Here is a 19,386-nt window from a genome sequence, read left to right on the forward strand (position 1 = left end):
TGACGCACGCGGAGAGAGGTTTTTTATGAACTTTATTTACAAAATGTGAACTGACATTTTCAAAAGGCGCAAGTAGAGTCTTCCGGAGGGCTCCGATGGGCTCACAGCAAACCGTTAAAGGCATTTTTGAAGACGACTTCGGAATTTTCTTTTCCAGATATTTAGAGAAGCTAAAATAATCTATTTTCACTCCCAACTCGCATGAGACAAGGCATCACTCATACCAAAGCCAGAGCTGTTGTCTAATCTGGCTTTTAAACTAAGACTATAACTAACCTACATTTAGGTTAGAGCAGACTAAAAAAGTGGACAAGATCAAATAATCAATGAAACACAAATAACAACACACATGTCCAAACACATTGTTCCAATTTTCATATATCAAGAATATTCTTCTCGTGAAGTCTTGCTGATATGTTATAGTAATGGACTGTTTGATTTTTTAATCATTTTTTTGTTATGGCTATCTATGGGAGACACACATCTTCCTGAGTGCCACTGTAATCATACACACACACTGTGTGTGGGTTATGGGTATGGACATAAGACAACTGACCAATGATAAATGTAATCTTATTTAAACACAGACACTAATCATATGTTAAAATGATCTAGTTTGATTACAACTCGATGCTTTTGTGAAATTCGACTGAAATGCCTTTCCAGTTACTGCATATAAAAAAAAGACGTGCAAGAAAGAAAAAAAGGCTGCATCTGAGTAGCTGCTGAATTCATTCCCTGCAAAACACTCGCGTTGTTGGTAGAACAACAAAAACTAACTAATCTAACACTTCCTGCTCAGCACCCAACAGCAGACACAGGTAGCAACTAGCTGCTACAAATACTGTGATATTGAGTCAAAGATTATATTTTTCTCAGGAGTTGGTGGAAACTAAACCAGAGCTATAAAGAGAGTTAATACTGGACTTACGGCCATTGTGTGGTCAAAACACAACCCTAAACACGTATCTTCTAGATGTGTAATTTATCAACTGTTTGCCAACACATTTGCCAGTACAATTTAATATGGTGATTATATGACTGCTGAAATGGTCAAAATAAAACATGTAACCCTTTGTGTTGTTTTGTTGTAGCGGTATTATGATATGGGAAAATAAGGTTTTCTTTATTTTTATTCTTTCTATTCATTTTGCAAATTTCACATTTTTGCATGTTCAGCTGACCTGCTGCTGACCACAGATTAAATGTCTCTCTCAGCAAAGCTTACAATTAATTGGAATCAGTTAATTACAAGTGTAATACTAACACACAGGAGACACATGGAGAGGGAAAGGGGGTGAAAGAAAATTGTTAGAAATATAACAATATAATATCACTAGAAAGAGCTGCTTTAAATTTAGCATTATTTATGCAAACAAGCAAAAAGTGTGATAATCGCTGTTGGATTATAGGGTAATAGAACAACTACAGCCCTTAATTGTGCTTGGGAAAGAGATTTTGGTTTAAAAAGATTAAAGGAACGGCTCAAACTATTTAAACTTGTACTACTACTGGACTTCTGTGGCTTAAATAGATTTAGCTTGAAAGATAGTTTAAAATTCTGCGTGCTGGAAATGTAGGGGTACTCCATTAAACTATGGACATGTCCAAAATCCAACAATTCCTGATCAAGATTCATTGCCCCATTGTGCCCCATTTGTGGCAGTGCAACAACAGGCTACATTGGGAAAGGTGAGAGTTTGATGGTTTATCAGGTTGCATTTGTTTATAATGTCAAACGTATTTCTTAGATATCTTTTTAGGTTATATCGGTTCATAAAATTGTAAGTAAAAACATTGTCAGTACTGATACAAATATGTAACAATAGACTGAATTGCAACATTCTGTGTTTTGTGTTTCAAATGAAAAAAATTAAAGAATGGGAGATACACAGCACATAACTCATATTCAGGGAGTCCACTTTATTACTTTATTTGAAGATTCTATGTATGAATATCACAAAAAAAGTCATTCAAATAGAAAACATCACATAGAAATGCCATGTTATTTAACTGTACCATTTAAGGGGTCTTTGAGGAAAGAGAGTAGCACACATGCTCCTGATATTAGGTCATTAACTGTATTAACAACACAAAGACTCATCAAGTATCACAGTAAAACCACAAGGCATTTGGGTTGTTTTGTAAATCATAAATAAACCAATCAGTATAAATTACACCAACACAGTAACTGTCCATATCAGTGCATCTGGAAAGGTAGATTGAAGGTAACAAAGTGCAAATAGTCTAACAGGGCTTTAAGTCAGTGCACTTGGATCGATGGGGCTTAATAGAGCATAAGGAGGAATACGCCTTCAAAATGTCATATACAGTATTACAAGCGACTTTCACACTTCAGGGACATTTTCTTTTCAGGCAATGTAGAACAATGCTGACAGGCACAGCTTTAATTAGCAAGCCTGTGTGTAACAACGGAGCTCATACACCGTTATCTGTTCTTCTCTCTCTAATACAACAGCATTGAACTAAACTACTTTCACCATCTTTGTAATGAGCAACAATTCTCCATTTTAATGCCTAAAATCTGTACTACAAAAATATTAACCTTAAGTGGTATCAAGAGGAAACAAAGTGCAAGAATGTGTTCGTCTTTACTACAGAGACAGATATAAAACACGAGGTAAGTACACTTAGATCAAAGGTGCAAGAGAGAAAGACAGAATCCTTATATTGGAACTAGCTCAACATCTTTTTGATGGCTTATACTAAAACTAATGAATATATCACAAGTCTAAATTTAACCATATCCATGCACAAGATCCCCCACAAAAAATAAGCATTCAGGTATTTCCCCACAATTTCATTGTTAAACGTGCCTCTGGAGCTGCGTTCAGATTTGAGCCTGGCAGATGCATCACAGAAATATACTGTAGGTGTTAGCATGTCACTTCAACAAACTCTTTGTTTGAATTAATTTGATGCAACCCACTTAGCCTAATGCCAAAATACATTGTAGAGTTAATGTTGTTTGGCTCATTCACAATACCATGGTTGTTTCACTGAGTAACAAACTAATGTTACTGTATGACAGATGCATTAGAAAAGTCAGCAAACAGCTTCATCTTTATCCAGATTTTCCATCTACTGTGTTAATTCCAAAATGTTTTGTCACATTACTTCTCAGATGATTTGGTGTGATAACTAAATCACATGGCTCACTAGTTTTCTCTATTTTACGTTAGCAAAGTGAACAAAGATAGCCTAGCGTACTGAAGGCCACAGGGCATGCAGTGGGTCAAAGTAACAGTGTATTTTACGAGTAACAGCATGTTCAGACCTGGTATAAACACTGTTCTGAACAGAATGGATCAAACACTGTCTGACTTCTATGTGATTCACCGTAATGCAAATTAAACATGTGGGATCTCTTAACCTGCCAGTGTTAGCAGCAGGTGTTTGTGAACACTTTGTGAAACTTTGCTATGACAAATTCAAAATTATTCATCCGTTCTTGTAATTTGGGTAGTAAATGCAATACATTAAGTTGTTTCTTTCCTTGTAAAAAGTTTGTGATGGCATCGCTGTACCAGCCTGTCTGTTTCTGTGTCTAAAGTGCGTCTTACCTGCCAACATATAGCAGCTGTTTGAACACAGTTTATATGTGATAAATGAAAGAACATTTAAAAATTTGACGAACATGTCAAATTTTACAAATACGGTAAACTGTAACTAATATAGACAACTTCTTTGACACCTGTGGAGAAAGTCCCCAGACTCTCAATTTTGTGAGTATATTTTATGAGACACTGTATAAACTTTGTGAAATGCTATCTACAACAATTTCTTAAGTATTTGGGCCTTCTTGTTAATTCAGCAAACGTTCTACATGAAGATATGTCTTTATTTGTGTAAAAAATATTGTGTCTGTTTGTCCCTGCAATGTAGCCTACGTGTTAATTTGCATATAGCGTGGGGGAATGAGATCCAATACATGTGGTCAATCTAGACGCATGTCGAGATTTAATGCCAGGTGTGAACTGAAGGACTCAGGAGCTGTCCACTTGTGATAAGAGCACTCAGGACAGATGTTAATACCAGGTCAGAATTACCTCAGTCTGTTAATTCTCGTTTCTCGCTAATGAATAAATAACAAGAAACAGAATTACACAAATCCCTAATATATGTTTAAAACAAATTAACACACGTTGTCCACCACAATTCACTGCCTGGAGTGTATTTTTCAGCTGTAAAATCTCCCATTCAGTACTTATCTTGGTAACAATTCTCTAATATCCAAATTTTGTTTGTTCAGCTGGTGTGTTTATGTTAAAAAACAAATACCGGCAGACATGCAGTCATCAGATGTTAAATCTCACATATTAATATAAGTCTAAACAATCCAGCATCAGTCAGGCTCTAATTTAGGTCATCATGGGATATTAAAACTCCATTTGAAAACCATACTGATGTAGCTAGAAAGAAACAATTAATGAAAATCCCCCTAAACCTCAGACTGGCATCATACCACAAACTGAACTGAGTATTAGAAACTGTCAGGGTAAAATAAAAAAGTTGGCATCACTTGCTTGGTAAATGTTGAGGAAAAGTGAAGTAAGGTATTGAAAAAGTATTATTTCTAAATCTGATACAGCAACCCAGGTGTTGTTTTGGCACTGGTTAAAAAAATGTTCCAACTAAACAAAACACACTGATATGATTCTCTGAGGTGGTGATGACTGGGTGAAATAACAGATTTTTAATTAAAAGCCAATGTCAGATTAGATGATTTTATCCTGTCTAACACAACTCTACACTACATGCAATACAACACACTGCACAAGTCACACACTGTTACCATGCACGGTGATGGTGTTGAGGCATGCAGGCCACAGCGGGTAGTGGTGTTTGACTCAGGTGTGGTCAGGTTAGTGCAGGAGTGTATGGTGGGCTCAGATGATGGTCTTGAGCTCCTCGTCAGTCAGCTGGTTGACCGCCATGATTTTTGTCAGCTGCTCGGCATACCTTGCCTGGTCCTGCATGAAGTGTGGGATGCGGACGTTCTCCATCTGAGCCAGCGCTTTCAGGCGGTCTACATCTTCAAAGGACACCTGAGCCCACAGAGAAATACAAGAGACAGAATAAGCAACCTGCTGCACTGCAAATCGGAAATCAGCATGAACCATCAGAACTACAGCAGAAATGGTACAGCAGTAATGAATTACTTAATAATTCATTTAAACAAGACTAAGAGTATACAGCCATGCTGGAAGTCCTGTTAGCTCAGTGGTGCTTTGGGCTCAGTGCGAATGACAGCATGTTAACATGCTCACTATGACAAAGGCAAATGACACGTGGTGATGTTTCACATGTCATGATTAACATTGTCCTAATTTTAGTTTACTGTATTAGCAAGCATTAACTATTAGCACTTACACAAAAAATAATTAGGAATGATTGGAATGTCATTAGTTAGCAGAAACAACAGTACTGGACAAACTGACATTTTGATCTGATGATTATCATCTGAACCGAAGTTATTAGTGAATGTATCAAACTCCATGGCTATTCATGTCATCATTTGCTAACTCTCATTTTGTGTATCCCGTCCTCAAACCACTTATGTTATTAAAAACACATCACTTCTTACATCACGTTCAACATCAACAGCTGGAATGAGAACCTTGTTTAATCATCAGTGTTCATCTCCTCTGAAGAACATGATCTGTTCCCTCCTCAGAGAAGTTCTTATATAAGCCTCATTCAGCCTTGCTTTCCATTTATTTCACTCTATGTCTGAACTGTTAACATCTTCTGTGTAGTTAACCTTTTACTTCATGCAGCTGTATGTCACAAAGCAGATTGTTCTGCTGTTACTAAAGGAAACAACTGACTGGTTAAGTCAGATAAAGAATGAATGCACCTTCCTACAGGACACTGTCAGCACAACACTGAGGCCCAATCTGCTGCTCTGATACAGAGAATCCATCATCAGTGTTGTATGCTGGACCTGAAGACATTCAAGAGGAGGCTGTACAAATGTCAGCCTTTGGTTAATGAATGCATCCAGAAAAGATGGAGAGAGAAGTGCCTGACATCTGAAGGTATCAAGGAAACCAGTTCACTTAATAGTTCCAGCTTTGTGGGCTGTTTTGTGCAGCACTGTGGAGATAAATTCAGAAAGAACAGGGGATGGAGTACAAGACCGGCAGGTGGATTGGTGTGACCTCAGCAGTTATACAGATGTCGTACTGGACCGTTGTGATAAGTGCTGTGCAGCTTCTTTTCTTTTGCATGTCTATTTATTCTGTTTAAACCCAGTGTTGTCTTATTCTATTTTTAGGAATAGTTTGTAGGGTGGCAGTGTAAGATTGCTTTAGATCCTCCAGAGTGTTGTCATGTCCAAAATTCTAAATTTAACCAAAACAAACAAACATATATCATTTCGACAATTCACACATTTTTATCTGATGAAATATTCTGCTTCAATCCATATGCTGTTAATGTTAACCCTTTTAAAACTAACGTTTTCACTGTGGTCAAAAACTGTTTAATCTCCCGCTTGCTGCACACAGTATGAACAGAACTAGCAGCAATCTAACAGCCCTATTAATCATATTTATATAACCACATTAACAAAAAATCTATTTTAGCTCTTACATTGTTATAGTAAATTAACAAGTTGTTACAAAAATATATGGATATATATCATATTATGTATCCATCAAGACATCATCACTTTCATACCAATGACTGTAGACAGATGCTGAAGAAGTTGCCAGTTTGGAAGCATTGTAAGATTACTGAGGATGAACCCAGAATATAAGCCTGAGGGTGTGATTATTACTTCATCAATATTTGATGCTTTTATAGGATTAACCTGGTGCCTAGATGTAGTTATGTTGACAAAGTTAGTTGACAAGTTATAATCACTAAAAATTCAAATCAAATATTCAATAAAAAAAGACCAACTCATTTAACTCATTCATTCAATTTGAGGATTTTGTTTGAGTAGTACAATGACACACATTCAAAGCTCTATTCCAAAACCTCCATATGAGCTTCAAATTTAAACAAAATGTAATTTTGCACAGCCCTACTGAAATGAGTTTTCTTTGCAGGGTGTCTGAGCTCAGTCCTAGAGATAGCGTGAGCAGCACAGATACCCACAAGGTGCTCAGAGAAGGACTGCTGGTACTTCACAATAAATAGAGTTGAAGTAGTTGGGTAATTTGATCAAGTCCAACTAGGAAGAGACCCTGGAACAGGTCTGGGGACGCATTGCGCAGATGTGCCTAGGAAGAAGGATGTCTGAGCCCATCTTGCTTAGCCTGCTGTTACTGAGACCAGGACACATGCTGTAAAATGGATGGATAGTGAGTACCATCCCAAATTTAGCATTTGTTTGGGTGTCTTTGAAGCTATGCGCATGAACTCAAAATGAAGCACGTTAAACTGTGTTTGATTTGGGGAGGAGAGGATGGCTCAGACGAAGAGTCATCAGGCTTCTGAAAGGCACACCTTCGTAGGCTGTCCTACAAAGAAGGTGGCCCCACAAATGGAAAACTGTGGCTGAATCCAAAAGTTCAGCCCTCACTCGCAGACAAGTGACTTTTTGCTAAATTCCAGAACACAGTATCACAGATGCTTGTAAGGGTCTGCCAGTCTGAGGGGTAGACATTTGGATTCAATGGCAGGGAGAAGCAGCCACATGGTGGAGGTCTAATCACCATGCTTGATTCAGGTTGTGAATGACATAATAAAAGACTCACGTATGGATAGCCGAGGCAGCAGTTATTCATCTACTTCTGATCAGTGAAATAGTAAATTGACTAATATCATGAGACAGATAGAGTAAAGCTGCATCACCTTTCCTAAAGCCATCAGCAGTGGGAAGTTGATCTTGTCTCTGTATCTCAGGATCTTCAGGATACCATCCAGGTAGACCTGGTCTTTACTGAAGCACCCTGCATATGAGAGTCAGAAGAGAAGTTTGACAAGCATGAATTTTAAATGGGTAATAGTATCATTCTGAATGATATTTTGAATGTATCACTTGTGAATCAATTCAGGTTACATTACACGTGTCTTAAACCCTGTTTCGGGACATAGTGACCTGGTTGTGCTGTATCGATCTGGCCTCTCTTGGCTCGGACACAATAGTCCCAGCGGGTGTTGGGGTCCTGGACGAAACGTCCCAGATTGTGGAAGAGCTGAGAGAAGGACATGTGGCTAGCCTGGTAGACGGTGTAATAGAGCAGGGCGGCGCGCCACAGTGTGGGGTCTTTCCTGAACAGGACACTATGGATGCTGGCCAGGCCCTCCTCTGTGGGGTTCAGCGGCTTCAGGTTGTGCTTCTTCCTTCCCAAACTGCTGCTCCATGGCTGGTGGCAGTTGTTGATGCCACGGAAATAATGTGTGCCTGATAGACAGAGACAAGAACAATTTATATAGTTGTCTTTATTTGCAGTAACATCAATTAGATCCATGCAATGGTTTACTGACACAGTGTATAAATAGAGGTGTGGAAACTTCTCGATTATAAGATGCATCGCGATGCGGCTGGGAAGATTCTGCATCGATGCAGAGACAGGACATAATCAAGAGTCTGCAAATTATGTTGATTTTTTCAAATGGACATCTCGGGGCACATGTCGGATTTTTTTTAACTTGCTGGGAAGCATGAACAAGACAAGACCAACGCTGAGTTCTAACTAGCTGGAGCAGAGCTGAGGAGCTGGCCCGCGGAGTTAGCCCTCCTCAGGTCAAGACTCTGCTGTCCACTTACATCTGAGGGAGAAAAATCTTTCCTTTGAGGACAACAATGTAAACATGTTGGCCAGAGAAGACACATGGTTAGAAAGAGGAATAAATAATCGATCTACATCAAACTGAAACGGCCGTCTTTGAACAGAGGAGGTGGCCTACAACATTACTTATTACACTTAAAATGCAGTACTAAGTTCCCTGCCCGGACAGCTTAACAACTATTCACACCAGGCTCACCTAGCCCTAGCAACCCACATGAAGGCCGGTTTGACCAACGACCCACAAGTGGCTCTAACGACTCTGAAACTCTGAGCTCACACGTGTTCTTAAGGACTCTGTAAGGACACTCCCACACAGAGTTTAAAAGCCTGAAACTCCCCTCCAGTTAGTTAGAACTGAAGAAGCCTCTTGGATGAGAGGTGAAACGTCTTCAAGAAACTGAAACGTCAAGCCTAGTCCAGCCTATGATACAGCACTTAGAATTACCATGACCTGAATGACTGAGAACCTTCATCAACACTTTGTTTTGTAATGTATTGAAAAGATTTTATTTTGTAGACTGCTGTAGTCTGACTATTGAAAGGACTTTCTAAAGTAAAGGGGAATTTAAATGATGAAAAAGTATCCATGTGCAGTGATATAGATCATTGAGGTGACATACGCTGAGATGCATCGAGGTGCATCGAGAATCGTTTTGTATTTCAATCGTTGACAGCTTAATCTTAATGTTATCGAATTGTGAGGCCAGGGAAGATTCACACCTCTATGTTTTGATAGCAATAACAGTCTGTCAGCAGATATTGAAAGACAGCCAATCACGTTGTAATGTCTCCTGATGTACTCACCAATCTCATGCCTCAGCATGCCTTCCAGCCAGTGCTCTCGGGCAGTGGAGATGTTGATGGTCAGTGTGGGCCTGCTGTTCACCACCGTCATTGAGGCTCTGGACAGAAGGTCGTCTGTCACCTGGACTACAATCTACCAACACAGATATAACTCAATGTTACTTTTTTGTAGGGCTGGGTACCGGACTTCGGTTCTTTTATGGCACCGACCGAAATGCTTCTGTAGTACCGAGTATCAAAATATGCCTCGTCTTTCGGTGCCAATTTTCAGTTCCCAGAGGTTAATCACGGGATCAAGATCTGATAATGCTGCCGATGATTGGCTGTAACGTTACACGTGATTGCGGCATGCAGGAAGTGTTTGACTGCAAGACGAGCGGACCGACCATCCTCCTCTCAGCACTTAAGTCCGCCTGTGCAGGGCTCTATACTGCGAGTATTTCACTCGCATTTGCCCCTTAAAAGATGTACGTGCGAACCGGGAAAATGATTTCGGCGTACAGCAAAAGTCACAAGTTACCATCACAGCCACAAGTTACCAGCCCTTTTCACACAGACGCCGCATTATCGCCGCAGCGGCGGTTCGCCAATTCCCCGCCGTTGGTTGTTCACACAGAGCCGAGCAGCTCCGGCATAAAAAGACGAACCAGAGTATAATTCACACAGAAAGCCGGCGCCTCGGTTGGGAGGGTTGACAAACAGTTGGTGAGTTCAAGTTTTTTGACGGGGACAGACGCTATTTTTCGGCCAGAAATGTGACGAAGAGTCGGTTGGACAGACAGGAGGACAGAGTATCGTTCAGGAACCGGTATCGAAGTGAAGGTATCGGTATTGGTACAGGTATCGAAAATTTTTGATTGATACCCAGCCCTACTTTTTTGCGGTTAATTTCTTTGTGCATTTTCCTTCAAAGGTGTCATTTGTAAGAAATGGCCAGAATTCAAAGATCGCTCCAAAACTATAAGGGGCAGTATAACTGAAAACTGCTGCTCGCTATAATCTTTGCTCGAGCTGTCTTTGGCTGTAGCTACTAGCTGCTGTTAGCAAGTAGTTAATTGAGCCTTTGAGCAAATTTTTTTAACTTTTTTAGTTCAGTTTGAAGACATAGGATACCGTACGGATGTGATTTGCAGCAGCTCTGATCAGGGCTATGGTTCAAGGGACGAGAAGACACAGCATGAGGGGACGGGAGAGGCCTGAAGCTGCAGAGAGGTTGAAAACAGCATATAGAAACAGAATATTATGCAGCTTACTCTGTGAATTGATGATTTATTTCATGAATTGATGATATGGAAAGACAAACCAAGACTGTTTTGCTGAGTATTATTTTGATAATGTCACCAATCATATACATATAGCTGAAAGAACGGGAGCTAGCCGACTATCACCTCTTGAGGTAAAAAGTGGTATTATGAGAACGGACAGGCTAGCAGGTTAGCATGCTAACTTAAGTAGACAACTGTAGTTTTCAACACAGTACAGAGACGTCTTTGACATTATGTCACCACTCTTGTTTCTTCACACTCTGCTGATAATTTTTATTTTTATTTTTAAATGTTTTAAACCAATATCCTGGCCCTTTAACATTTAAAAACCCAGATATTAGTGACAACAATAACAATGAAAACACTACAAGATTAGCAAAGTTATTGCATTGCTGTTGTATTAGTTAGTATTAGATTGTACATCTGTTCATGTCTGTTCATGTCTTGAAATGGTTCACATTATTTATTTTATTTTCTAAACTGTGTACTTTTTTAAACTGAAAGGTCTGTCCCATTGGGGAGGGGGCAGATATACCAAAAATAATATAGTATACTATACTATACTAAAATGGACAGGAATGTAAATAGATGGGCAGGCAGCAGATGTGCACATGTTCTGTTTATACTGCATTACGTGTCTGTGGAAGAAGTTTTTTTGGTGGATTTCTCCATCAATGCATTCATTCCTTTGTATTTCTTTGCATGTGTATGTCTAAACCCATTAGGGCTTCACCAAGCATACACAAGGTGCGGGTATATGTGGTGTAATGTGTTCAGTGGAACATTATTAACTTGGTGATGTAACATGTATTCGTTGATGGTTACATAAATGGAGCTCCGCACAAGCAAACTGCAGGATGACTTCAGTGAAGTGGCGGCTTTTTGCAAGGTCTTACTTTTCCCTGGAGCTTATCCACTTTGATGCCCTGTTGTCTGCTCCTCCGTCACCATGAAGTACAAAACCACCATGACACAAACTGCAGCTACAGGGAAATACCAGGCTCCAAATTACAGCCTCTTAATGACATTTTGTTAAATCCTGTAGAGTGAGAACTGCCAGAGCTGTTATGTTTGTTATTGTGTTTAAACACAAACCATGGAAAAATAAAAACTACAAAACCATGAGTGTGCAAATAAAAAGCAAGCATCATCAAATAAACTGAGTTGCCTCTCCTCATACCTCCCCCAAGCAGCCTTCTTTTTCCATGTATTTCTTGACGTTGTGCCAGATGCGACTCTTGGTAAGGAGGTTGCCCCCAGTGACCTGTTCAAACATCTCATAGCTGCCATATCGCTGCAGGGCAAGCTCCATGATGTGCACTGCCTGCAAGAGATGTGATATTAAAAATGTTAAATCTGCTCATGACTTTTTTGACATCTTCTGTTGTTGATGCTTTGGACAGACAGGTGGTACTTGGCAATGTTTCACTTTGGTGCACTGAAGTAGAAGCAAGAAATGACTACTCAGGGCACCTAACCCTGTACATCGCTAAAATGAAGTCAAACATGCAACAAACACATCAGGTAAACCACCAGTTAGTCAAACAACTTATTTGGAAGAGAAAACAAAGGCAAGCAGTTAAATCATTTTTACAGACCAAATATGTGATGTGGAGAAGCTGGTGATAATTGAACATTCCTCTTCATCCTATGGGGTTCCTCAAGGTTCTATACTTGGTCCTGGTTCAGTCCTTTTTAGGGATGCACATTAAGTATTTTTTCAGCTGATATTGATAAGCAATAATGACCTTCTTTTCATGGCCGACAATGATAAAATAAACAACAAGACAATAATAAAACAATAACTTTTCTTGTATTTCAAAAAGAAGTTCATTATCTGTAGTTTATGCACACCTGGGGGTAAGAGAGGCTAAGGTGTAGTGAGCCAAAATGAATGAGTTAATGTTCCATAGCTCCAATAAGATTTGTTGTGTTAAAGCAAAGACCTTTTTCTTCTCTAAACCTCTGTAGAACATGTATTGTAAATTTTTACATACATTTGCTTCTGTATAACTTTAGTGCAGTCCTGCTTGACATTGAATGAATTCATGTTGAATATTATTTTACATTAGAAGGGCTGCTCCACATTCCATGAATTATTACTCTATATTTTGTATTATAGCATTTTCCTTGACAAATGCCAGCAAATCAATTTACAGTCCACTTTCAAGGTCAACACAGTGGAAGAAAAGATTACAAACTAGGTCAGACTCCAGGGAAAACAAAACACAAGCATCATCCACAGGATCGTTTTACTGCATTTCCTGTTGAGCTCACTGACTCTTTCCTTGTCTTAGCACCTGTGTACTTGTGTTACATAAAGAGCCTGAAACAGAACACCACAGGGCTGTTTTCCTGTTCACTGGAAATACATCTTATACCCCTATTCACTTACATATGGGGTGATTGATCAGATCAATAATTGGATTTCTCCATGTACTCATACTGTTCATGTTGATTCAAGACGTGCACAAAGGCAGTTTTAAACTAATGCTCCTCTGCTTCCACTTTTACTGAGACAACGTACTCACCCTTCAGCAGCTCTGATTAGCCCTGATGCTAAACAGCTTTGGCAGCAAGTCTCAGCGATCACAGTATCCTACCTGACTGCTGGAATGTGGAGGTTGGTGATCTCAAACAAGCCAGCTCAGCACCAACCTTGTTCACTGAGGACATCGCTGCAGATGTAATGAATGACCTTTCACTGCCTCTGGGCCAGACATTGGTCCACCTTTGCACTTACTGACTGAGTGTACTTTCTTTTTTTCAGCATGCAAGTAAGCAAGTTTCAGGTTATTAAGTTTCTCTATTCCATTTTAGGTCCGTTTCTCTGATACTTTCAAAGACCAATAAAGGACTATAAACCGGTGTTTGAGATTAGTAAGAATTAGTCCACAGTTGATATTTACCAAGACTTTGCAACCCTGCAGGTTATGCAGGTCTGACATTTCAAAATGAACGGTGAACAGGGTTTCTGAACAAAGTGCTTAATATGACCATGTAGTAAAGACTGGTGAAGCCTTCTAACCTTTTTAGCCATAAATACTGTTTCTAACAATCACAAGCATGGCTGAAGCCAGGATGTTAGAAATAGTGGGATCATGAGCCCAAGTCCCTCATCACCCACCAACAAACATAAACCACCTCAGGGCACTCATAAGAAGGTTTCCAAAATGATTTGATTGTTTGGATGTTTCATATTGTATCTATTCAATTTGATGAACAAGTTGAATATCGCTGTGTGTCTGACGAATGGAAGCCCAGTATTCACTCTCCTTTAAGATCTGTTTTGGTCTCCACCAACTCCTGAGAAAATATTTGGCTCTTAAGCGGCTAAATGCTCAACTATGTTCATCAGCTAGTCTCTAACTATGTCTACTGTTTGGTGCTAGGATAGTGTACAATGGGTTAATCAGCTGCTGGAAATTAAGTTAATGAAAGTGGTGAGATAAAATCAAAGTAGTATTTTAATTAAAAACAAAGCAAAACAAAACAAAAAACCCAATAAGGAGGTGTGCAAATGAACAGCAAAGTTGATCATTTTCAGTGGGTTCATCCCTGTGACTATATAGAGAATATAGAAATATAGATAAATATAGATAATAATAAATAATAATAATAATAAATATTGATAAGTGCAACTTTAATAAAAAAAAAAATTGTGTTCAAAATAGTGAGTCATTTTATTACATTTATTTTTATGTTGTTTACTTCCATAAAAATACAAAAGACTTCAGTCAATGTCTCCAATGACAGCTACAACTCTGTCGCAGAGAGAGTTACTGTAGGAAATCACTACTATTTCAGCACCTTCAACCACATCAAATATTCAGTTTATAAAGAATAGATTTTTCATGTAAAACAAGTATAAGCTGTGATGACATGTTACTAATAATTACTAAACACTAGTTTAATGTTGTTAAACTTAATGCTTTGAGGTTGCTTGCTATAATTGTTGGAACGTATCACATAGCTGCTTGCTAGAAGGACTGCCAAGACACATATTATTAAACATTTCAACATAGGGTATTTGTTGCAGATGTTATTTCTCTCACCAGGTCAAATGATTCAAACCAAGGGAACTAGATCGTTCCAAACACAAACACACCCTTACCTGTGTCAGAAAACGATCTGAGGCATTGTTGTGCCTCGCCAGGACCAGTACGGATACAGGGTTGCTGTAGTCAAACTGTGGATTGTAGTTGAAGTCAGACTTAAAAAACTTGGCCTTCTCTCTGTCAACATTAGATGGCTTGATGGCTGTAAGAATACAGAGCTTCTTGGCATTTTCCACTTCCCGTGCAATTGCTGCTTTGTGCAATGAGGGAAGTTTAGTACGAGGGGAATTGGGGATGCACATCTTCCTGAGCTGTGGTACTGTACGAGGGGTAAGGCCCATGGAGCTGCCCACTACTGTGATGTTCCGTGCTGGTTTTGGGAGATTAGAGTTGCTACCTGAGAGGAAACGATTTGTCTGTGCAGGTTTCCCACCACCTTCTGGAGCACGTATCTTTTTAGGAGCCATGCCTGGACGGTTTCTTTTGCTTAATGTGGCGCCACATTTCACTGATGTTTTTGGCCTCTTGAACGGTGACTGCTTCGGGCTCTTCTTCTCCTCTTCCTCAGCCTGCAGCAGGACATTCAAGCTGCTGGAACCAGTGCTAAAAAGGTCTTTGAGGACACCTGAAGAAATCTTCTCCAGGTAAACTTGGCTTGGACTCAATGCCTTGTCAGTAGAGTTTAAGACAGACTTTTTGGACATCTCTATTTCTGGCCAGTGGAGTCTTTCTGAAAGAGGTAAGATGAGAGAACAGTGAGTGTGTTTGCTGCTTACTTTAGAATCCCCTGCACGTGTGGATCTTTTATAGATAGCTTGATAGACTAATCCTCTTATCAAGGCATGATAAAATTAGATCTATTTCAAAGCCAAGTTTAAAAAAAACCCAAGGTACTAAATAAATGAAACTTTTGATCTGGGTTTCTACAGTCATCATAGAGTCATCTGACTTATATAAATCTTATTTTGGACTGTTATGTCAGCAGTCGATGGCCATGCACTCTTCAGTTTCGTGAGTCGGTATCCTGCTATCACAGAGGAAATTACTCTCATCATGTCTCCAGAGACTGACAGTACAGCAAAGAGTCAGAGGGCAGGGCAGTGTGATTTCCAGTAAGGAGACCTGGAACATCATCACAGTAAGAGCAGGCTCTCTGTTCGGACAGGAGCACTGAGACGGACTGCACAAAATAATGACCTCAGCCTGCTCCTTTGGCTGCTCACTGACCTGCTCAGCCACCAAATCAAATACTATTATCTAACACATCAGCTGGGTATTCTGTCTCGATGGATGTAATAGATCAAACTGTAGACTAAAAATAATCAATTTAAATAATAATCATTCATATCTGCTGTATACTGGTGTGAAAGTTTTACAAAGTGAATTGAAGACATTTTTCATGTAATTCAGCTGCACAACATCCCTATCTCCTCCATCACATTAACCACAATATCAAAGCACTAATGTTAATTCAAAGCATATGGTTAGCATTTAGCATGATTAGCACTCATCAGCCTGATTAGCAATGATCAGCATAATTTGCAATTATCAGCATGTTTCAGCACTGAGTGAGCTCACCACGAATCTGCCTGTCAGTGCTGTGAGTCATCCCAACAGAAACGCGTAGGATAACATACAATGTAGTGTATATCTAACACAATATAGGAGAACGATTATTAAATGTATGCTTTCCTTTAATATATTTGACTTGCTAATTGCTCATTTTCCCCTGGTAATACTAAGTTATTTTTTTTAGCTCACATGTCAACTGGAGCTAGTGACCACTGAAGATAACTAACGGTAGCTGGTGTCGCATCAGTAGTTGTAAGCAAAGTTGCCATCATTACTATTATTAAGATATTACACTTAGTTCCTGATATGTTATTAAGCTCACACACAGTCACATTAAAATAAGATAACACAAGAGAAATGTAATATTACCTGTCACTTTTATCGATTCCAGCATCCTCTGCTAAGATCTATGTAAATCTAGATTACCACAGTGCTGTTCTAAGAACAACGTGACAAACGTTGTTTAGCAAGTTAACCTAGCTATATAAGCCGGCCAATGCTCTCCAAATACGAACAACAAAGCGAGACACCTGCGTTGACTACGTATTACGATACGCACAAATATTTTTAAAACATTTTCCTGGCTAACAGCTGAGCAGAGCTGAGCTTCACCGCGCCGCCTACACCGAGCCACAGCCGAACTGACAGGACAGATCCGGGAGGCTGTCTGTGGTGTAGGCTCTGCGTTCACTGATCTGTTTCCATGGTTTCGTTGGCAACTACGCAATACACATGGGCGCTCATGGGAAATGAAGTCCAACTGAGATTAGGTTGAGTCACTTGAAGAAAATAGGAGGGCTTTGTCTTTAACTGTCTGATATTCATACATAATTTGATGTGAAGTATTTGTATTGACAGTGGATTGTATTTAACGCTCATATTATTTCAACTCAGACATTTGCTTCCAATAGAGGCCATGATTGTAGTTTTCTATGTGCTGGTTGCCATTGCTGACTTTCACACAAAGCAGTGTGGTATTAGTAGAGCACTTTTACTAAAGTAAATGATCTGAATACTTCCTCCACCACTGATTATTCCGGGCAACAAGAGTACCTCACAGACCACTGAAAACATGTGGGTCTGGAGCCTGCCCCATAAGTTTAGCGCCCCCTGTGGTGATGACAAGGACTGCAGGTCCAATTCATTCATTCATATCATTCAGTTTAAATAGCTTTATTGGCATGAGCAAAAAAATATGTTTTTGTTAAAGCAGTTTACAGAAGAGTATTGTATTACATTTATAGAATAAACTATATACACGGGTGTCACATAATGCATGTACTATGTCATAGTGATGATGTTCATATTTTGATTGGTATAAAATGCAATACAGTACACTACAGTACAGTACAGTACACAAAAACAGTATACAATTCATTACTGTTACTAAATATCATACAGACAGACAGACAGACAGACAGACAAACCCATCATTCTGTGGGCCTATAACAATAACAGTATATAGGCCCAATCGACAACTAGGCAAAACAAAATTTGTGGTGTTTTTAATTGTCCAACAAAATCAACGCATTAACAGCTGGATAGAACAGGGGCCATGTGGACCAGGGTCCACTCACACATAGTCCGGACCACTAGTGATCAGTCGTCTGCGTACAGCTGTCATGGTCAGTGGACAGACCAGTGTATGGTCATCATTATCCAGTTACAGTTTCACGTGTCTTTTGGAATATTGCGGGACTGTCTACTGGAATATCAGAATGCTGTAAAAGCCGCCAAAGCTGGCTACTTCTCTAACCTGGTCTCAAACAACATCGATAGGCCAAAGGTTTGGTTCAATGCTCTGGATTCTCTTGTAAACCCATGTATAACTGATCCCATTGTACCTTCACCTGCTCTTTGTAATGATTTTCTTGACTTCTTTGTCAACAAAATCCTTGCTCTGCGGTCAGTACCGCCTCCTGTTGCACCTGACCCATCTGCCCCCCGATGTGCCCTTCCGTTTTTGACCAGTTTAAACCTATATCACTATCTCAGCTGTTGGATGTAGTGCAGAAACTACGCCCCACAAACTGCCTTTCAGATAGCATTCCTTCGCGTCTCTTTAAAAGGATTTTTAATTCTATTGGCTCATTCATTCTATTGTTGTTTCATGCTTGTTTTAGCTCAGCGTGTTTTCCAGCCCCTTTTAAGCATGCCATAGTGCAGCCGCTAATCAAAAAGTCTGGTCTTGACCCATCTATCCTCTCTAACTTTCGGCCTATCTCAAAACTCCCCTTTTTATCAAAGGTGTTGGAGAAAGTAATGGCCACCCAGCTGCTATCATTTCTAGAGAGTAATGACATTTTTGAAAAGTTTCAGTCTGGTTTTAGACCTCGGCATAGCACAGAATCTGCCCTTTTAAGAGTTTTTAATGATCTTATTGTAACTGTTGATTCTGGGTGTGCTGCTATCATGGTGACATTAGATTTAACAGCTGCTTTCGACACAGTCGATCACGGGACCCTGCTGTCATGCCTGGAGCAGTATGTTGGTATCAAGGGCGCTGCCCTCATGCTGCTCCAGTCCTACTTGACTGACAGGACTTTCTCAGTTAATTTAGGACTTTTTTCTTCTAGTGTGACCCCTCTTACTTGTGGGGTACCCCAAGGGTCTGTTTTAGGTCCTTTATTGTTTTCTCTGTACATGTTGCCCTTTGGATCCATTCTCTGCAAACACAATGTGTCTTTTCATTGCTATGCTGATGATGTTCAGATTTATCTCCCTTTACAAATGAACTGTAAAGACTCTGTACAAACTCTTCTTGCTTGTCTAACTGAAATCAAGACTTGGATGAGTCTCAGTTTCCTAAATCTAAATGACAGTAAGACAGAAGTTACAGTGTTTGGGCATCATGAACGTTATACCGATTGTGTTAATGCTCTGCCCCCGTCCCTGGGTTTAAAAAACTGCTCTGTCATT

General features: G+C 39.6%; 1 protein-coding gene across 1 annotated transcript; it reads right to left on the bottom strand.

The window, feature by feature from the left end:
- Positions 1-1,903: 1,903 nt before the first annotated feature.
- Positions 1,904-17,149, bottom strand: matcap2 (microtubule associated tyrosine carboxypeptidase 2). The gene is made up of 7 exons (XM_084380386.1): positions 16,837-17,149; positions 14,952-15,625; positions 12,018-12,161; positions 9,573-9,705; positions 8,075-8,380; positions 7,828-7,925; positions 1,904-5,069 (listed from the first exon to the last, which is right to left on the bottom strand). The coding sequence occupies exons 1-7, from the start codon at positions 16,859-16,861 to the stop codon at positions 4,911-4,913; spliced, it is 1,539 nt and encodes a 512-aa protein (XP_084236512.1). The 5' UTR covers positions 16,862-17,149; the 3' UTR covers positions 1,904-4,910.
- Between the last annotated feature and the right edge of the window lie 2,237 nt (positions 17,150-19,386).

Source organism: Pagrus pagrus (genome assembly GCF_965226575.1).
Source record: "Pagrus pagrus genome assembly, chromosome: 17".
Taxonomy (NCBI): Eukaryota; Metazoa; Chordata; class Actinopteri; order Spariformes; family Sparidae; genus Pagrus; species Pagrus pagrus.